Source organism: Alligator sinensis, unplaced genomic scaffold (assembly GCF_000455745.1).
Source record: "Alligator sinensis unplaced genomic scaffold, ASM45574v1 scaffold633_1, whole genome shotgun sequence".
Taxonomy (NCBI): Eukaryota; Metazoa; Chordata; order Crocodylia; family Alligatoridae; genus Alligator; species Alligator sinensis.
This window is the reverse complement of record NW_005842280.1, coordinates 1,548,159-1,566,482: the sequence shown is the minus strand read 5'-3', so window position 1 is coordinate 1,566,482 and position 18,324 is coordinate 1,548,159. Positions and strand designations below refer to the sequence as shown.

Sequence of the window (18,324 nt, the reverse complement as noted above, 5' to 3'; positions counted from 1 at the left end):
ACTTGCTGTATGGGCCACACCAGCAGGGGTCACACACTGCATGAGCTACACCAGTGATGGTGATCCAGCACGACCTTGACAGGCTTGGCAAAATGGGCGGATGAAAACCTGATGGCCTTCAACACCGAAAAATGCAAGGTACTCCACCTTGGGAAGAAAAACCCGCAGCATGCTTATAGGCTCGGCAGTACTACGCTTGTTAGCACCCCGGTCGAAAGAGACTTGGGGGTCATGATTGACCACAAGATAAATATGAGCCACCAATATGATGTTGCAGCCGGAAAAGTGAGCAAAACTCTGGCTTGCATCCATAGATGCTTCTCTAGCAAATCCCAGGATATCATCCTCCTGCTGTACTGCCTTGGTGACGCTGCAGCTGGAGTACTGCATCCAATTCTGGGCTCCACAATTTAAAAAGGATGTAGAGAAGCTCGAGAGTCCAGAGGAGAGCCACGCATATGATCAGAGGGCAGGAAAACAGGCCTTATTGATGAGAGGCTGACAGCTATGGGACTGCTCAGCCTGGAAAAGCACAGGCTCAGGGGGGACCTGGTGGCTGCTTATAAGTATATAAGGGGTGTACATCAGGATCTGGGGAAACATCTGTTCACCAGAGTGCCCCATGGGATGACAAGGTCAAATACTCACAAACTCCTCTAAGACGGTTTCAGGCTGGACATAAGGAAGAACTTCTTTACTGTCTGAGCCCCCAAGGCCTGGAACAGACTGCCGCCAGAGGTGGTGCCAGCACCTACTCTGGACTCCTTTAAGAGTCAATTGGATGTTTATCTTGCTGGCATTCTGTGACCCCAGCTGACTTCCTGCCCCTGGGGCAGAGGGCTGGACTCGAGATCTTCCAAGGTCCCTTCCAGCCCTAATGTCTATGAAATGTATGAAATCCAGGATGGACACTGCACGGGTGCCTCATCCCACATGCTCAGTTCCCCAGCCAGGGGCTTTTCCTGCTGCACCACACATTATGAATGCTTTGGGCCATGGAGTTCCCCAACACCACAAGCTGCACTGCTCTGACCTCTAGGATGGGGCAGGAAGTGGAAGCCAAAGGAGGGAGGGGTAGCCTAGAGTCCCTAGTCGCTGCTGCAGCCAAAGTGATGGAGGAAGTGGCAGCCAGGTGGTCATAAATGGTTGCCAGCTGGACAGCTCTGTTGTAGTCGATCAAATGCCACTGATTGAACCACAGGTGCATCCAGGAAATACTGTTCTAATTCAGGAGCTAAAAGATGATGTTTTTAATGGTACAACTGTGCAATGGAATGTGTTTAGCCACTGGTGCTGCACTTTGCCATGTTTGCCAATAAAACAAGAGTATAATAATATACAATAGAATTTGCCAATAATACTATGTTTGATGGTCTGTTCCAATACAGGCATCAAAATTGTTCAGGATAATGAGCTTGCCCTCCTTTGGTACTGGCAAATTACAGAGCATCACAGACTTTATCTTTTAATTAGCCATGTTTCTCATGGTTGGTGCCCAGGCACTCATGATGGTAGCATGACACTTCCTGACAGAGGTAATCATCTTCTCACTGAGTAATCATTTATGCCTTCAGGTAGATAATCTAGTTTATTAGCAGCAGTGGACTGAAAACTAAATCCAGCCTGTAAGCCATAGGTGGCTAACCTGGAGCATGAGCGTCACAAGTGGCAAGGGCAGCTTGTGTGTATGGCATGTGGTAGATCAGGGAGGTGACCCTTAGCACAGAAGCAGATAGGGCAGGAAACAGAAAGCAGAGCAAGAGATCAGGCAGGGAACAGAGTAGAGAGCAGCAAGCAGAGTAGCAGATTGGGCAGAGACTAATTTGTTGCACACCTGCCAAAAAAAAGGTTGGCCCCTACCAATCTTCTGTGGAATGATCACTCCAAAACACAAAAAAAGTGTAGCTTATTCCACACTCTCTACAGTAGAACTTCTTCTGCAAGGAAAGTTTAACTTGTGGCCTTGCTCATCAAGATCAAGTGGCAAGACAAAGTTTAGACAGCTGGATATGGGGGATGGCCTGCTAAATCCAGTCCGCCTGCATTAGTGACCAAAGCTGTCTACAATATTTTCAAGATAAAGATATTGACATAATTTCCTGGGGTAATCCATGTGCACTAGAAAAGGAGCCGAGTATCCTTCCAGAACCTATTCAGGTAGTGGCCATGTAGTGCACAAGCGACTATTTTGAGCCACAGGTGAGTCTGAACACAGCATGGGAACCAATTACAAGGAGACTACTTACTAGATGCAACTGACTGTAACAAAGGTGCTATTTGTTATGTCTCCCATGGAGGTAAGATGGTGTCTATAGACACAAGTTAAATCTGGTGTAGTTAAAATGGTTCAAATTAGTTGTGTAGGTTTCTTGATTGATTTTATTAGATTAATATAGTTTTTAGATTTAGAGATGGCCTCAGAGCACTAACAAGCCACTTGGTTCAGAGAATCAGCAGCATCTTTTTGATCCTCCTCACAGCCTAATCAATGACGGTCACCAGGGTGTGGTGAAGGATGTTCAACTCACAGCCCATGGGCTAGATCTAGCCCACAGAGTCATGTCACTGGCCTGCCAGACTCCTCACAAGTCGAAAAATTGGTGGTGAATGAGGGGTGGCAGTGTTGTCACTCCTCTGCTACCAAATTTCCAGGCCAACAGGGAGCCCTGAGGGCTGGAAGGCATGGCTTTATATGTTATATCAGACATTCAGGGTTGGGGTGGAATGGAGTCTGATCTGGGCACTGACCACGCAAGGGATCTGGCCCACAGACTGACCCCACACCACTCAGATGGTCTGCAGGGCTAAAACGTTGAGCACTACTGTTTTAGGCTAGGATTATCAACTCAGTACACCAACACAGACCATACACATTTGTAATTCCATCTCATGTGATCTGTTCAGATGTTTTGTTATTAAGCAAAAACCTACTGATGTCAGTACGAATTTTTCCATTGACTTTCACAGGCTTTGGATCAAGTCCTTAGTAGTGTTGAGGTATCTGCTATTGATTTATGCAAGATATAGACTACACTACTAATTGTTGAAGAAAAAAAAATATAGATAGGAATAGAGTTTCTACTTACTTCAGAGAAATAATACAATGCTGGCAAAATCTGTGACCACATCCTGTTTGGTGAGGATTGTGAAGGACTAGGTGGCAAGAGGCACATTTGTAGCGATCTTCCAAGGTTTCAACAAACTGGTAGTCGGTGTCTGCTTCAAAGTCTAGAGAAACGCCACTGGTGGAATTCTGGCGTGCAAAGATGTCTGAATGACCAGGAGATTCTTCAGAGGCCATGGAAGCTGAACTGAAAAGCCAAATACAGGAGTTGCCTATTAAATTAATTCATGATCAGCAAAAACACCTCCGCTACATTTTGCAGGAGGAACTTGGACACATTTTTAGGCTTAAATTTGTGGCTTTGACATTGATTTCAGATGCAAATACACTATTACTTACTAAATAGCAGTAACAAAGAATATCATGACACTAGAGAACACTGAATAATTTATTAGAGGGCTAGCACTAACATTTATTTTGGAATAAGATTTGCTGCCTGAAATTTCTCCCCAACAAGAGGTTACTTGTTCCTAGATTTTGTGACAAATCCTTACTTGAACAAAACTGGCATGGATATCACTTCAGTATAACCTACAGAAAAATTCAGTCCTGTAAGTCGGCTCTCTGAACTTTACACAATTCCTTACATGATGATCCTGTTGTTATTTAGATTTGTATCTTGCACTATTCAAAAGATTTAGAGTGGCTTATGATAAATGACAAGAGCCTGCACATCATTACTAACTCATTTACACTGGCTCAGAAAGAAGAAATCATAATTACAGTTCATAGGCCCATTACATGAAAAACAGCAAAAAGGATGATTCTACCTTTAGTTCAAGTGTGAAGGAGGTCAAAGCCTTAAGATCTAATATTTCCCTTCCAATAGATCATCAATCGATAACAATAGGAATCCTGTTTTCAAAATCTTACATAGCTATATGTATTATTGGCTGCATGAGTCCTGCCTGAAAAGGAAGGTGGGGGAGAAGGGAAGAGAAGAGAAAGTATGATTGTAATCAGTAATGCGAAAAGTTTCTTTGGACCTACCAAAACTTGCAATGGAGCATATAAACCACAGGACTGAAGTCTCTGTTCTCTAAGAAGAACCTCATTCATTGCTAGCCTAGCTGGTTCACAAAATAATCAGACCAGAAATCTGTCACTGGTCCTCTAGTCTAGTAGTACTTTTTCACAATTGGTCCACAACTGACAACTGTATGCCTTTTCAGGATTCAGTATAATTTTCATTTCTTAAAACTTAACATTCATAGAACAGCTTATTTCCTTCTCTTCATGTTATATGCATTAACCAGTACAGAGATTTAATTAGTGATGTTAACTTAAATATAGGTGTAACAGGGTGGACTGTCTCCTTAAGAGGGGGCAGCCAGTCGTGTTGAGCAGCTGCAGCTATGAGAAGGCTTCTGCCAAGGGAGTGACTCCCTGGGAGCTTCAAATCCCAAAGAAAAGAGCAGCAGGGTAGCAAACTGTGAGGGAACAGTTGTAAGTCAGAGGCAAACAGTGACCTGAACCACCCACTGTACAGAGGGGCCAGACTTCTGCGCTAGGGCCAGAGCCACGGGATCCGGGACAGGACAACAAGGTTTGTTTGTTTGTTTAAAGGTTTTGTTTTATCTTGCATGGACTGACTGAGGAGCTCCTTATGGAGCAAAAGCCCACTGAGAGAAGCCCACACCTGCTTACAATAGGTTAACAAATTTAATTATGGAATATGTGCAAAGGCAGAACACGCCTGTCATAGCAACTTATATTTAAATAAAAAGTTCGACTCACAAAATGCACTGCTGGCCATTTTTCATTACCCCCCATTACTCACAGCACAAAGTAAATTACCTTACTATAATGCACCTTGGCATGAGTTAATTAAAAGTGCTTACTGTTCATTTACAACACTTGCCTTCTGGGCAACACTGACATACAGTAAGATAACTTGTACTTAACAATGTAAAAAAACACTCAGCCCAGGTTCTAGCTATCACACCATGTTGAGAGTATTTGTTTTTAAATAAAGGCTTTGTTACGGGGTGGCTATTTCTCTTCTATATTTATCATCTTATTCCTTAGCCACCACCTCTGAAAAATATCAGTGTATTTTTTTTGGTGTGCATGAACTTGCACACCTTGAGTTTTCAAAGCTCTCTACCTGGTAAAAAAAGCACCTCTTGTTAGGGCCTGACCCAGCTTCTTTGAAGTCAATGGGAATCTTGTGGTTGATTTCAATAGAGGTTAGATTGTTACTCCAATAAATGAAACATCAGAACTAATGTGATGTAGTAACATAATTCTGACTTGAAAAAGGTGCTCTTTTGTGAATATGCCATCATTACGATTGGAAACTGGGGACTAATAAATGCCATTTACCACCTGAGATTCAGAAGATAAACCAAAATTATCCAAAAATTTATAATCCCACACTAAGCAAGGAATTACCAATGGAAATTAAGAGTAGGTGACTAAGGAGATGGAAATCATATAACTAAACAAATGAACTTCAGAGTAATTATTTAGATTCTCTTTACAGTTCAGTGCTCTACTTCTGATTTCTAGGTTATATTTATATACCAAGTTTACGTAAGCCTGCTGGCCTCTTAAGCCTGGGACAGGCATTGCCTAAACTGGTTTGACCCAAAACAATTAAGTCTAATATACTACATTCAACCAGGTTTATCTCAAACTGGTTTCAGCCATTTTCAAATTGGTTTATGTGCACTGAACATAAGCTCCGTTACAGGTTAAAACCAGTTTCTGATCACTTAAACCAGTTCGTGTGTAATGTCTGTCCCTAGCTTTAAAGTGTCAGACATTCTCAAGTGTATTGAATCATGTTATCTCCTGGCTGTAACTCCTAGGGAATATAGATCTTAATACCACCATTATAAGCATAAAGATTTGTTATGCAGTAAATCCAGACAGAAAAATAATATATACTGTATATATGAAACCTGCTACAAACTATAAATATAAACTATATTTGCAAATTGCTCTGTGCAGTTTCCCAAGGTAAAAGGCTTTTGTCTCAAACTGGAGGCAATTTTCCATTCTTCTCACTTTATATTTTTTAAAGAGCTGCCCCTTTCCCTGCTGAAAATAGGCTTCCCATTTCTTTGGCATTTGGCTAGCAACAATTTTGCTTTTCTGTCATTCATCAGACATGTACAGATGCAGAACAGAGGAAATGCTATAGTAGACGGTTATGGAATAAGCTTCCTTCAAGACAAACTTCTCACCAACTGCTTTAAGTTAGCACCTGAAAACTAAATATTTTGTGTTGTCTATTAATCTGCATGATCCATATGGCTATCCAGTGCTTTCTGGAATCCAACTATTCACTCAGATTAAACTCAAAACAAGGAGTTATGAGGAGGGTTATGTAATTTTTTTTCCTTTGTTTTCATAACATAGCATGTAGCTTGTAGAAAATAACAGCAGAAAATTACTTAATTTTTTTTGTTTTTTTTCCTTCATGAAGGCTCCTCCATTCAGCAGGTTAACAGTTATGTTTGCAAACAAATTAAAATAGGCTAAGTATGAGTAGGGACCTACTTAACTCACAGTGAGATGAAGCCATTTTCATGGCTTGTTTGTGGCATGAAGGGCCAATTTCCAGGGTATTTCCTGGAGGCCCCACCATCGCCGCAGATTGGGAGAGGCCATCATCACAGACAGTCAGTAAGTCTCAAGCACATGAGAGTGGCTGCAAGGACTGCCATGTCAATTCGATGTCACAGTAAGGATTGGGAGATTCTAAAACGGTGTATTATATGAAAAATATGCTGGAGGTTTTTCTGGGTTGATTTTGCAGGAAATCATGGCAGATGGAATATTTTCTGACAATTGCGACTTGTTGATTTTTCTGGTTTCTGTGAAAACCACAAATTTCGTAGATCCCCAAGTATGAGAATTCTTTCATTGAGGAAGTTCTGACCAGCTAAGATTTCACATAAAAATCTGTACAGATAAAACATTCACCATTTAGGAAAGAAAGTCCATTTTTTAAAAAGCCAGAGCTTCCCATCTGCCTTTCCTCTGGCAGAATGAGTAGCAGAGCTACCTTTGCCTCTTCCAGGTTAAACATACAGTCTTAAGGGCAAACAGCTTTGGAGCACATAACTATGATTCTTTGTCCAATGGGTTACTCTTGAATTTTCTACTTCAGCCCTCCACTCCTGGCTAATCTTTCCCCAGATATTTGCCATCAGAGTCAGTATCTGTAAACATCTGAGTTTCACACAGCTCAAAAGGATCACAGGACTTATGCCAGCAAAATAAACCTAATAGGCAAATTAATCATTGCCATACGTCACTTCAGTGACATCAGTGAGTTGCTCTTTTACACCAGCGATGCATTGAGCCCCATGCGATTAGTTCAGAAGAATCTTTGAATTAACGTTCATTCCTCAGACATGTATAAATGCAGAACAGAGGAACTGCTATAGTAGAGAGTTATGGAATAAGCTTCCTTCAGGACAAATTTCTCACCGACTGCTTTAGCTAGCACCTGAAAAATAAATGTTTTGTGTTTTCTGTTAGCAGGTTAACCTTTCTGTTAACCTTCTGTGATAAATCTGCTGCTAAAGATTGCATTGTGTTTGATAATTGGAACAATTGCAGGTAAAACATGATTTCTAAAAGAACGTGTGTCCAATGATCTGACTCAGACCAGGGTGTGGAAACTCAATTCCACTTCCTGCTTCAAGCACTTGATGCCTATTTCTTCCGAACTCAAAACAAAAATAAAATAGACATGGGAAAGTCAGCTTTGCAGTAAAAAGAGCACCACTGATTAAATGAATCAATTTCCTGCTTACGCTGTGTCTGACCAACAAAACGGATATTGTACAGTTTTGCACATTAAACAGCTAAAAGTGTAAAGTGACGCTACCTTTGCATGTACTGCAATATTGAAGAGAATAATCCCAGTACTATTTAAAAAAGGGGAGGGGTGGGTGTCAGAATGTATAGTGGCAGTCTTTTGTCAGAAAGAAGACAGTCGCACAGCAACATTGCAAACAGACTTTCATTCTAAACCACGGATTTTCAACCAGGGTGCAGAAGTACTAGACTAGGGTGCCCAGGGATCCTTTAAAGGGTGCCTCAGAATGTGTAAGGAGATACTGGAGGTGTGAGGGGATAAGGAGATAAAGGCAGGCTCAGACTTCAGGTGTAAGGAGATAAGGGCTGCCTAGCTGTTCCCCTGCCCCTGCTGCCTGCCCCCTCTGCAAGGAGTAAGCCCTGTAATTAAATACATAAAGAGTTTAAGAACCACTGCTCTAAGCAAATGTTTGAAGTAAAAAGAACTCTGAGGGCCAGAGCAAACCAGAGGTCAAAGAATGACTTGTTTCAGGGAACTTTTTGAACAGTAGACTGAACTTAATGTATTTTGACACCACGCTGTAAAATGAGTTATGGGGTAAGAAATTAAGTCTATACCCCTTATGATGTGTTACTAAGGGTGTGTCTACATGTTGCCATACGACAACGTTGGTACAGCACTGTGCTTTAGTACTTTTTTTGGAAGTACTAAAGCATGGCACAGTAACCGCCTGTACTGAGCTGTGCACACGGCGCATGGTTAGAGTTTGTTGCTACATCACTAACAGTTCACTAAAACAGGGGAGCATGCCACTATGGCAATGAAGCTGCTGATCATGTGTAGACCCGCCTGATCGCTACATTGTGCCATATAGCGATATAGCATGTCACTATCGCGATGTGTAAACGTGCCCTAAGCCCCAGAATAATTAGACCTCAGTAATAACACAATACTAGCATGCTCATTGCTCCCCTCCATATTTCTATTTAGTAACTCATCCCCCACACCCTCAGAAGGGCCAAGATCAGCACAGACAGGATACACAATTTGTTTACACGATAAAAAATCCATTAGGAACATTTTCAGAATAGAACAGTAAGATGACAGGGATGCTCTCCCTGAACTAGCACAAAGGTCAAACACCTTCTGTTGTCCCTAATACATGTTATTTGCTCATAAATACAACCTGCAGGCAGAGTAAGTCAGGAGCAGAGTGTGGTAACAGTAACTAATAAGTAGGAACCTACTTAATTGAGTTCCCCTGATCAACAACAGCAAAAACCCTTAATAAAAATAAAATGCTAGCTCCCCAGTGGGAGCCAGTGGTTTTTGCTGCCAGGAGGGGAAGGTGCTGGCTGGCAGGGTGGCACGAAGGACAGCAGACAAGATGGCAGCTTCCTTCTCGTCCCTCCTCCCCCCACCAGGGCCTCTGCCAATCAGTGCCGAGGGGCAGGGCAGCAATCAAGATGGCAGCCACCCCCTCGTCCCTCCTCCCCGGGGCCTCTCTGCCAATCAACGCCATGGGGAAGGACCCCTTCACTAATCAGGGCCAAGAGGAGGGGCCACTGTGAAATGCCTACAAAACTGGCTCTGCACACAGCAAGTGAGCCATGAAAAGCCCTTTGCCTCACTGCGACTTAAGGAGGTCCCTACTAACAAGAAAGATGTTGTTCACTAAAAGGTGGATATCATACTAAAAGTCCTGAAACAGGTCAACCATTTGTGTACACTTTGCCATCTGTAAGCATGCAACGCCAGCAGCAAGGACATCCGATAAACAAAAGCAGTATGGAAAGCTTGTTGCATTATAAATGACAAATGTGTTTTTAACTCTCAAACCAGACTGAAAATGATGTTTTCTTCATGATGTAAAACAGCAGTAGGCAACCCCCGGCATGGGTGCCAGAGTGTGGCACTCGAAGACATTTTGCTTGGCATGCATGCCTCTGGGTAGATGGTGGGGAAGGGGCTGGGGCTATATGACCACAACAAAGATCAGGCCCTTTATGGCTCCCTCACCATCTGCCCCGGCATGCCAATATCTTACAAGTTGAAGTTGCGGGTGTTTTTGGCACTGTGCCCAAAAACGATGCCAACCCAATGTAAAAATCTACTCAGTAAATATGCTATTTAAAAAAAGAATAATTTTTTTCCAGCTTCCTATCACGTACAGGCATTAAGACCCTGCTATACAGATCTTCAGATTTCCAGCACAGGGACTCCCCCTCTTCAGTGACAAGAGTAATTGTTATGCTCTCTGAGGATCAGCCACTGGAGCAGGACTTGTTAGACACCTTGCCCATACAACAGAACAGCAGAATAGTGGAGGTCAGAAATCCTGGTTTCTACCCTGAGTTTTAATAGAATGATGTAATAACTAGACTCAAGAGAAACAGCTCAAACATATCTGATGCATGCCATCTGACAGGCAATGTGGCTCAGTGCGCAAGTCTTGTGCCTACTCTATTGGAAATCTGGGTTCTCCTCTCAACACTTGTCAGGGGGCAGCTTCTGTCAACCGATTTGTAAAATGGGAGATTAAAGCTCAATTGCCTTCCAGAGCTGAGCTCCAGGATGGCTGCTCAATCTCAGGGGCTCTGAAGTGATAGAAGTTTAAACAGCAGTCAGTAAGGAAGACATTTGAACTCATCTCCGGGATCCTAACTGTACATTTGTCCTTGCCTCTAAATTACTTGGATGCAGCAAAGAGACTCTCAGAAAGCTGTCTTCCTTTGTGGTGCAGTAGGCCTGTTTTAGTCAGAATGGAAAATGTCTTACAAAATCCAGTATTCTTTAGGTGTCTAAAATCAGCTTGTTCACTGCGGTTTGGAAGCAGGGAATATAATAAAAGGCAGTGTGTGTCATGCATTAAATTACCCACTCAGACTGCCTTATAGTCTGTCTGTAATATTATTGAGCTAAAAAATCCAGGTATGTTATTTAGCAATAAGATGCAGTACCTACAGGCTACAAAAGCAGCACATTTTACAGGAAATGTAGATCAGGTTAAAGAACAACAGTGTATAATTAAACGTACATGGAAGATAATGACAAATTACATTGCATCATCTGAAAATACAGGTGACCATCTGCTGGATAATTCTGGTTTCTTAAAACCTGGGAGTTTTAAAAAAAAATATTACACACTGACGAGATTTACTTGTATGGATACCCACACCTTTGAGGACTCCCCCAGTCAGGAAGGGTTCTGGATGTCTAATTAACAGGGATTCGGTTGTCCGTTTCCTGTGGAAAAACACATTTTCCCCGCTTTAAAGGAGAAAAACACAGATTTTCCCCTTCAAAAGGAGAAAAACACAGGCTGGCAGCCTTCCAGCCTGCAAGGAGCTGCTTGGGGCTAGGGGGAGGGGGAATGGAGGTAGGGGGCACCACATTCATCTGTGCATGTACACACATGTCCAACATGCAGCCAGGCAGGGTGGTGGGAGTAGCCCCGGCAGCTGGATACGAGTAAGTCTATGTTGGGGGCGGGTGGAAGGGAAAGGGCTTGGGGACTGTCCAGGGGTTGTGCAGGGCAGCAGAGTGTGTGTGTGTGTGTGTGTGTGTGTGTGTGTGTGTGTGTGTGTGTGTGTGTGTGTGTGTGTGTGTGTGTGTGGAGGGGCGGGGGCAGTGTTGGGGTATGGTGTCTGGGTGCTGGGGCTGCAACAGGGCAGGGGGGTCTGAGGGAGCACTGGGTGCTGCCAGCAAGCCCAGCTCCATGCTGTTGCCAGTGGGGCCTGCCCAGAGGCACCTGCCTCTCCAGTCGGGTAAGGGGCGGGGGAGAGGGGAATCTTTTGGGGGTGGCAGGGAGCTGTGTGGCCAGACCGGCAGTACCAGTGCCTGTGCTTGCAGGGGTGGGGCGGCTGGGAGATGCTGCCAGGGGCCAAGGAAAACCGTAGCAAGGCTGCCTGGCATGCTGGATGCACCTCATGCTGGAGGCCATCCCTGTTTTCTCCCTGCAGACCACCATCCTGAGAGTCTATGCACAGCAGTGGGCATCTGGGGGCTCCCTCCAGCAGGGCTGGGGGGTGCAGGGGGAGTTGGGAGTGAGGGACACCAGAAGGGGAGGGGCTGTGGGTTGGGAGTGAGAGGTATTAGCAGAGCCAGGGGCTGTGGTTTGGGAGTGAAGAGCACCGGCACGGGTGGATGGTTGTGGGGTGGGAGTGAGGGGCACTGGGATGGGGGAGGCAGGAGATGGGTCAGGAGTGAGGGGTACTAGCAGGGCCAGGAGGCTATGGCTTGGGGTTGGGGGGCACGTACTGTGGGTTGGGAGTGAGGGGCACCAACATGGACTGTGGATCAGGCAAGGGCCAGAGCACCGACATACCAGGGCTGCTCAGCACCACAAAGCAACTGGGAGGACAGCTGCAGCTGGAACCATGTACTGGTAAGTGAAGGGGGAAGAGGAAGCTCTGATTTTCCATGATAAAACCCCCAAAATCAAACGCCAAAATATATAGGTATTCAGAATGTATTTTATTATAATGATTGAGGCACTGGTAGGCATCCAAATTGCTTTAAATTTGTAAATATATCAATAAAACATTGTGTTCAACTGATACCTATATATACATGTGTTTCATTTTAATCATGGAAAAACATGGATTTGAGGTTTTTTAAATCAGAGAATTTGGAATTTTTCAGCAGAAAAAAAACAGGGTCCCCCCTAATTAATTCATAGATGCTAGGGTCGGAAGGGACCTCAATAGATCATCGAGTCCGACCCCCTGCATAGGCAGGAAAGAGTCCTGGCTTCAGATAACCCCAGCTAGATGCTTATCTAACCTCCTCTTGAAGACCCCCAGGGTAGGGGAGAGCACCACCTATAGGCAGCCACAAGGTCGCCTCTCAACCTTCTCTTGCGGAGGCTGAAGAGGTCCAGGTGCCCCCGTCTCTCCTCATAGGGCTTGGCCTGCAAGCCCTTAACCATATGAGTGGCCCTTCTCTGGACCCTCTCCAGTGGCGCCCAAAATTGCACGCAGTACTCCAACTGCGGTCTGACCAGCGCCCAATAGAGGGGAAGTATCACCTTGGCTCTGTTCGTCATGCATCTGCTGATGCACGATAAAGTGCCATTGGCTTTTCTGATGGCTTCGTCACACTGTCGACTCGTGTTCATCTTGAAGTCCACTAGGACTCCGAGATCCCTTTCCGCTTCCGTTCCACCAAGCAGGTCATTCCCTAGGCAGTAGGTATGCTGGACATTTTTCCTCCCTAGGTGCAGCACTTTGCATTTCTCCTTGTTGAATTGCATTCTGTTGTTTTCCACCCATATGTCCAACCTGTCCAGGTCTGCTTGTAGTTGTTCCTTGCCCCCCGGCGTGTCCACTTCTCCCCACAGTTTTGTGTCATCCGCAAACTTGGACAGAGTACACTTCATCAGCAACTTGGACGAGGGAGTGAAGATATTGAAGAGTATCGGTCCAAGGACCGAGTTCTGTGGAACCCCACTGCCCACACCCTTCCAGGTCGATACCGACCCATCCACTATGACTCTCTGGGTGTGACCCTCTAGCCAATTTTCCACCCACTGGACTGTGTAGTCATCCAAGTCATTAATGACTCCCAATCCTCAAAATCAATAAGAAAAAAGCCTTCACTGTATGGAGGAAGAGCCACCTATATGAAGGTATTGTTCCCATTCCACCTAGCAGTACAGCTCTTCACAAGCTGTTCTGCTGCCATAGGTCTAATCCCTTAGCCACACAACAGTAGCCAAGGTTGGTAACTAGAAGATAGTACTTCTAACAGCAGTAATTCCTGACTAGATATGTGCCTGGAGATCCACAGGGAATACTACTGCAGAGAACAGCAAAAACAAATTTAATTAGTTTGGTAAACAACTGATTTTTATCCAACCTCAATCCAAATAGTGCCTCATTGCAAGTGCAGTGAAACTTTTCTACTCAACCATTGCTAATCTCCAAGCAGAAGTTTTCATTAAGACTCAGCAGTCCCGCTCCACTTCTTAGCAAAGGCAAGTCCTGGGATACATACAGTCCCAACAGACCTTAAGGTTTCATTATTTTTGCAAAGCACATGATAGCACATTATATATTTAGTATTATAAATAATTAAAACAAAGACATAAAAAACCCTAATGAAGTACATTTTGTGCTGCAACAGCTTTGATTTTGTGGATTTCTGCTGATTTGCTAATGTGCAACATTCACTAATTTGCTATGGGTCTCCCAATCACTAATTAGCAAGTTTCTAGTGTACAAGATGTTCTCCACAGCAGAGCTGATCATTGCTTTATCATTACACAATAATGAGGGAAGCATGAGTCTTAAAAATGCTTGATTTACCTGCTGCAAGATAGTTTTGCCTTTAAGATGTAAAAAGAACTGTAACTATCCCAGAAGGCAAGTACTGAGGACCCACTTAAAATTGGTGCTACATTTAGTATTTAATAATCTAGTCACTCATTAAAGCACTAATTCTCTGCCAGCAGCATCTCAGGTGTGTACTGTACAACACTAACTTTACTGAAGTAAACACTAATAAGGTAAAGCCTCTCTGATTGAAACTATAATTCGGTGAAATTGAATCATTAAGACTTGTCTTTTCTGTAAACACTTGTAAAATGAAAAAGCCAATGTCTCAATACCTTAGTACCTCCTCTGGCAAAAACATAGCTTTCTGTAAGAGGATTCACATCAGACTAAGAACCACTTAAAACATGCATGTTTATTCCTGGAGCCATACGACTGACTACAGAACCAGTCTCAACATCCTTCTGTTTCTTAAACGTTTACCCTAACAAATCCACAAATTAACTGACCTTAAACCTGATGTTTAAATAACATTTAAAGTGCATTTTGAGGACGGTAACTATTACAAGTGCCACTACTAGTCTATTGTCAACAGTTGCAAAATGTATTGTGATAGAGCTGTACCTGAAAACTGTAGCTGTTCATGAACTGAGAAAGAGACAGAAAGAGACAGTATGTGGTTAAAACAACCCTATCAGTTTAAAACGGCAGAGTGGAAATCCCCCAGCCTTTTAGCTTTGCAAAGATCACTTCTACAAACAAAACAAATAGAAAAATGTTAGGACCATAGTCAAGTCAGTTAAGAGTATTTCCCCTCAAAACTGATGCTGCATTGACTGAAATTATGCAACCCTACACACTATGTATTTTCTTTGAAGAAATATAAGGTGGTGGTTGTGGGAGGAAAAACAGCCCTCCCTATATTTTTGTACCCCAGGGATATACTGCTGATGCCACTTTCAGTGGAGCTATGGCCGATGTGAGAACCAAATGTCAGAAAGAAGCACTGTACGAAGAAGTCATCAAAACCCAGGGCTCAGTCTTGTAGATCCTGACACAAACTAAGTGACACAGGTGGACCAATCCGCACAAGAAAGTTGCACTGGATCAATTTATGAATCCTATCCTGGTTTAAACTTAGTGTGCAAAAAACTCTAAATTTTCTGCTTTTGATTTAAGCAGGACTTTTCATTCTAGTTTAAGTCCAGATGGGCAGCACTTGCCCCAGCTCCACTCCTCCCTCACCACAGTAGCCTTGATCTGCTCCCCCACATCCCTTCCCTCCCCTTCCACCACACCAGACTTACCAGTTGCATACAGCTTTCCAAGCTGCTGGGCTGGTATCAGAAATCGGATCGGTATCGGCTGATATGTCTCCTTAAAAACTGGCTATCAGTATCGGCCTCAAATCTCTATCGGTGCACTCCTAGTTTATTCATTAGACACTCAGTGGATTAAACCCAGAAATAATCCGGGAAGCAAAGACCAGCCTAGGAGGGAGCTGAATCCAGGCCTCATACTTCCTAGCCAAGTGTTTTAGCCAAGAGTTTGTTATATTAAACGTGTGTGCTCCCTCCTCCTCTTGAACTGTGCACGCACTGCCATCCAGTCAGCATGTATCTGGTGTGCTCAGAGCACACCACGAAGACTAGACCCATCAGGAAAGTGACAATCTGTATCCCAATGTAGTTTAGACAGGAATGAGTGCTAAGATGAGTGACTGAGTGCTTAGGCTGGGGCAGTTCTGGACATACCCAGTAGGGGATTTTTGGATCACAGATTCTGACTCAGGCCCTAAAATAAACCTAAATCTTGCCTCAGAAGCCAAATCTTTTTAGAATCTATCATTTTATGTATCCTACATCTCTCCATCCTCTCACCAGCACCGATCTATTTAATTTACAGGACTTCTGCCGATTTAAGATTAGGTATATATTTTCTTGCATACCACATGCCCACGTTTTGGGAAGGCAGAGTAAAGGGGGGGGAAAGATTTTTTCCAGTCATGGCTGAATTCTAGTGGCATAGAACAGGAGCAGAGCCTGCTTGTCAGCATCATTCGTCCTCCCTTTCCTGCTCAGCCAAAAACTAGAGATATAACCCTCTCAAAGTTGCTACCAAATTGGCTGCTGCTTTTGGCTAAGCAGCAGACTTCATCCCCCTTCTATGCAGCAAGACCAGAGGTTTTCAGCCTTTTTTCATTTTCAGACCCCTAAAAATTTTGAATGGAGTTGCAGACCCCTTTGGAAATTTTGAATGGACGTGTGGACCCATTTGAATTGTAAGTGTGGGTATTCACATACTTTTGATCAATCAAAGTAATCTTTTGCAGACCCTAGATATAGTTTGCAGACACCACACATTGAAAACCACTGGCCTAGAAGGAACCAGCCCCTGGCAGCCATCCTAGCATCCTCATGCCTCCATTCCAGTGTGGAAATTAGCTTCCTCACTTAAAACACCTACCTTGATTTTGGATGGCTGATTTGGTGGGGGTGGGGTGGGGGGGGAGGGTGTCAGCGTGGGCACGGCAGGCAGGGTGGAAGAGGGAGAGACTGTGTGGGGTATGTAAGTTGGTTCTTCACATCTTACAACCTGTGAAGAAATGTGGAACATAATTCATCCTTGGACTCTGCCAATAGAGTGAACTCATTTCCAAAGCATCTCATTCTCTCTCACTTCCTTCCCACCAAGTAATCACACCAGGCACATACATGCTCCGGGTGTTCCCTGAAATTTTGGAACTGATTGGATGTAGCAATCAGAAGTTCCAATCTAAAAATACTGGAGTTGGAGCTTACACGCAGCGGCGGCATGGGGTGGTGGATGGTGGTGGATGGCGGTGATGCGGAGAGGCTGCATGCGGTGGTGGCGCAGGGTGATGGATAGCGCTGGCAGTACAGGGTGGTTGCACATAGCAGTGGCAGCAGCAGTGCAAAGTGGTGGATGATGGTGGCATGGCAGCAGCAGTGTGGTGGCAGTTAATAGAGCATGCCGGCTAGTAGAATGCCGGAAAACAGGGATTTTACTGTATATCTGCACTGCTCAAAATCAGAACAAGTGCCCTTATGTGGGCTTCCATGAAACTGGCAGATATAGAAGGACGCAATCATCCTAGTTAGTTTCATTCAAAAGTGACACAATTAGGTTTTCCTCAAAGCCCTGAAGAAACTTCAGCTGCTTCTGGGAACCTTTGGGGAAAGCCCCAAATGGAGAAGTTGAGCAGGACCAGGATCCTGGTTTTAATCAATTTTACTTGGCAAATGAGTCTAACGCCCCCAAGTCATGCTATTGTTCAAGTATACCATTCAATTTCTTCTGCAACTACAACAGTCTTGAAGACCCTGAGACAGAACAGAGGAAGGAAATGGCTCAGACTGGGGGAAGCTTATTTTTTTCAAGTAAGTAAACAGGAAGGGGATGAAAACAAGTGAGAAAACAGACAGAAAAGGGATATTGAGAGAAAGCAGTAAGAAAGGTGGCAGGAAAGGAGGAAAAAAAAGTCACAAATACAAAACCAGGAAATAGAGAGACGGGGAAGAAAAAAAAAACACCCAGATTTTAGTTTCATCCCCCCACAACAATATCAAAGCCAAAGGCAAGCCTTACTTTTGCAAACAAATGGCTTGACAGTTGCATATTTTGGAGGGTTGGGGGGTCTTCCTGATGGGCTACTATAATCTGCCTTTTAATAAATTCCCTAGGGTTACTATAAAATGCTTCCATTGATGTGTTTGTCACCATCTAGTGCAAGGCAGGAAAGAATTTTTTCTTTAAATTTTTACCGCTCTTGGCAATTTTACTTAGTCCAAATGCATTATTTAAACAACATATGAGCAGAATCCTCCAAATAAATTCAGTTTATTTCCCTGAATTATTACAGTAAAGTAAAATTCAGATTTCCTAATTCACTGCAGCACATTGTAGTTGGAACCCACCCATGCTTCACTACAGGGCTGTTCAACTTTAATGGGGCCAGGAGCAACACACCCCACAGGGCAAGTGGCAGCAGCATGCAGCAATCCTCCCTCCCCACCAGCATTGCATGGGCAGCCCCCTCCTGCACTGCAAACATGGGTGCCCCCTTTGCTCCACTGCATACCCCAGCCTCACCCTCAGTTCTCCAGCTGTGGGTTTCCCTTACTGCA

The 18,324-nt window shown here is 43.9% G+C and overlaps 1 protein-coding gene across 3 annotated transcripts in view; it reads right to left on the bottom strand.

Moving 5' to 3' along the window:
* TRAF5 (TNF receptor associated factor 5) overlaps positions 1 to 4,033 on the bottom strand; it is a 25,586-nt gene extending 21,553 nt beyond the window's left edge. For 2 of the 3 annotated variants that reach the window (XM_006027984.2, XM_006027985.2), the window contains exons 1-2: positions 3,895 to 4,033; positions 3,087 to 3,311 (exon numbers count right to left, since the gene is read on the bottom strand). In XM_006027984.2, coding sequence (XP_006028046.1) covers positions 3,087 to 3,301 — 215 coding nt within the window. In that variant the 5' untranslated portion in view covers positions 3,302 to 3,311; positions 3,895 to 4,033. Of the gene's footprint in view, positions 1 to 3,086; positions 3,312 to 3,894 lie in introns of those variants that run through there. The other variant, XM_025209303.1, reaches the window with a different exon arrangement.
* Between the last annotated feature and the right edge of the window lie 14,291 nt (positions 4,034 to 18,324).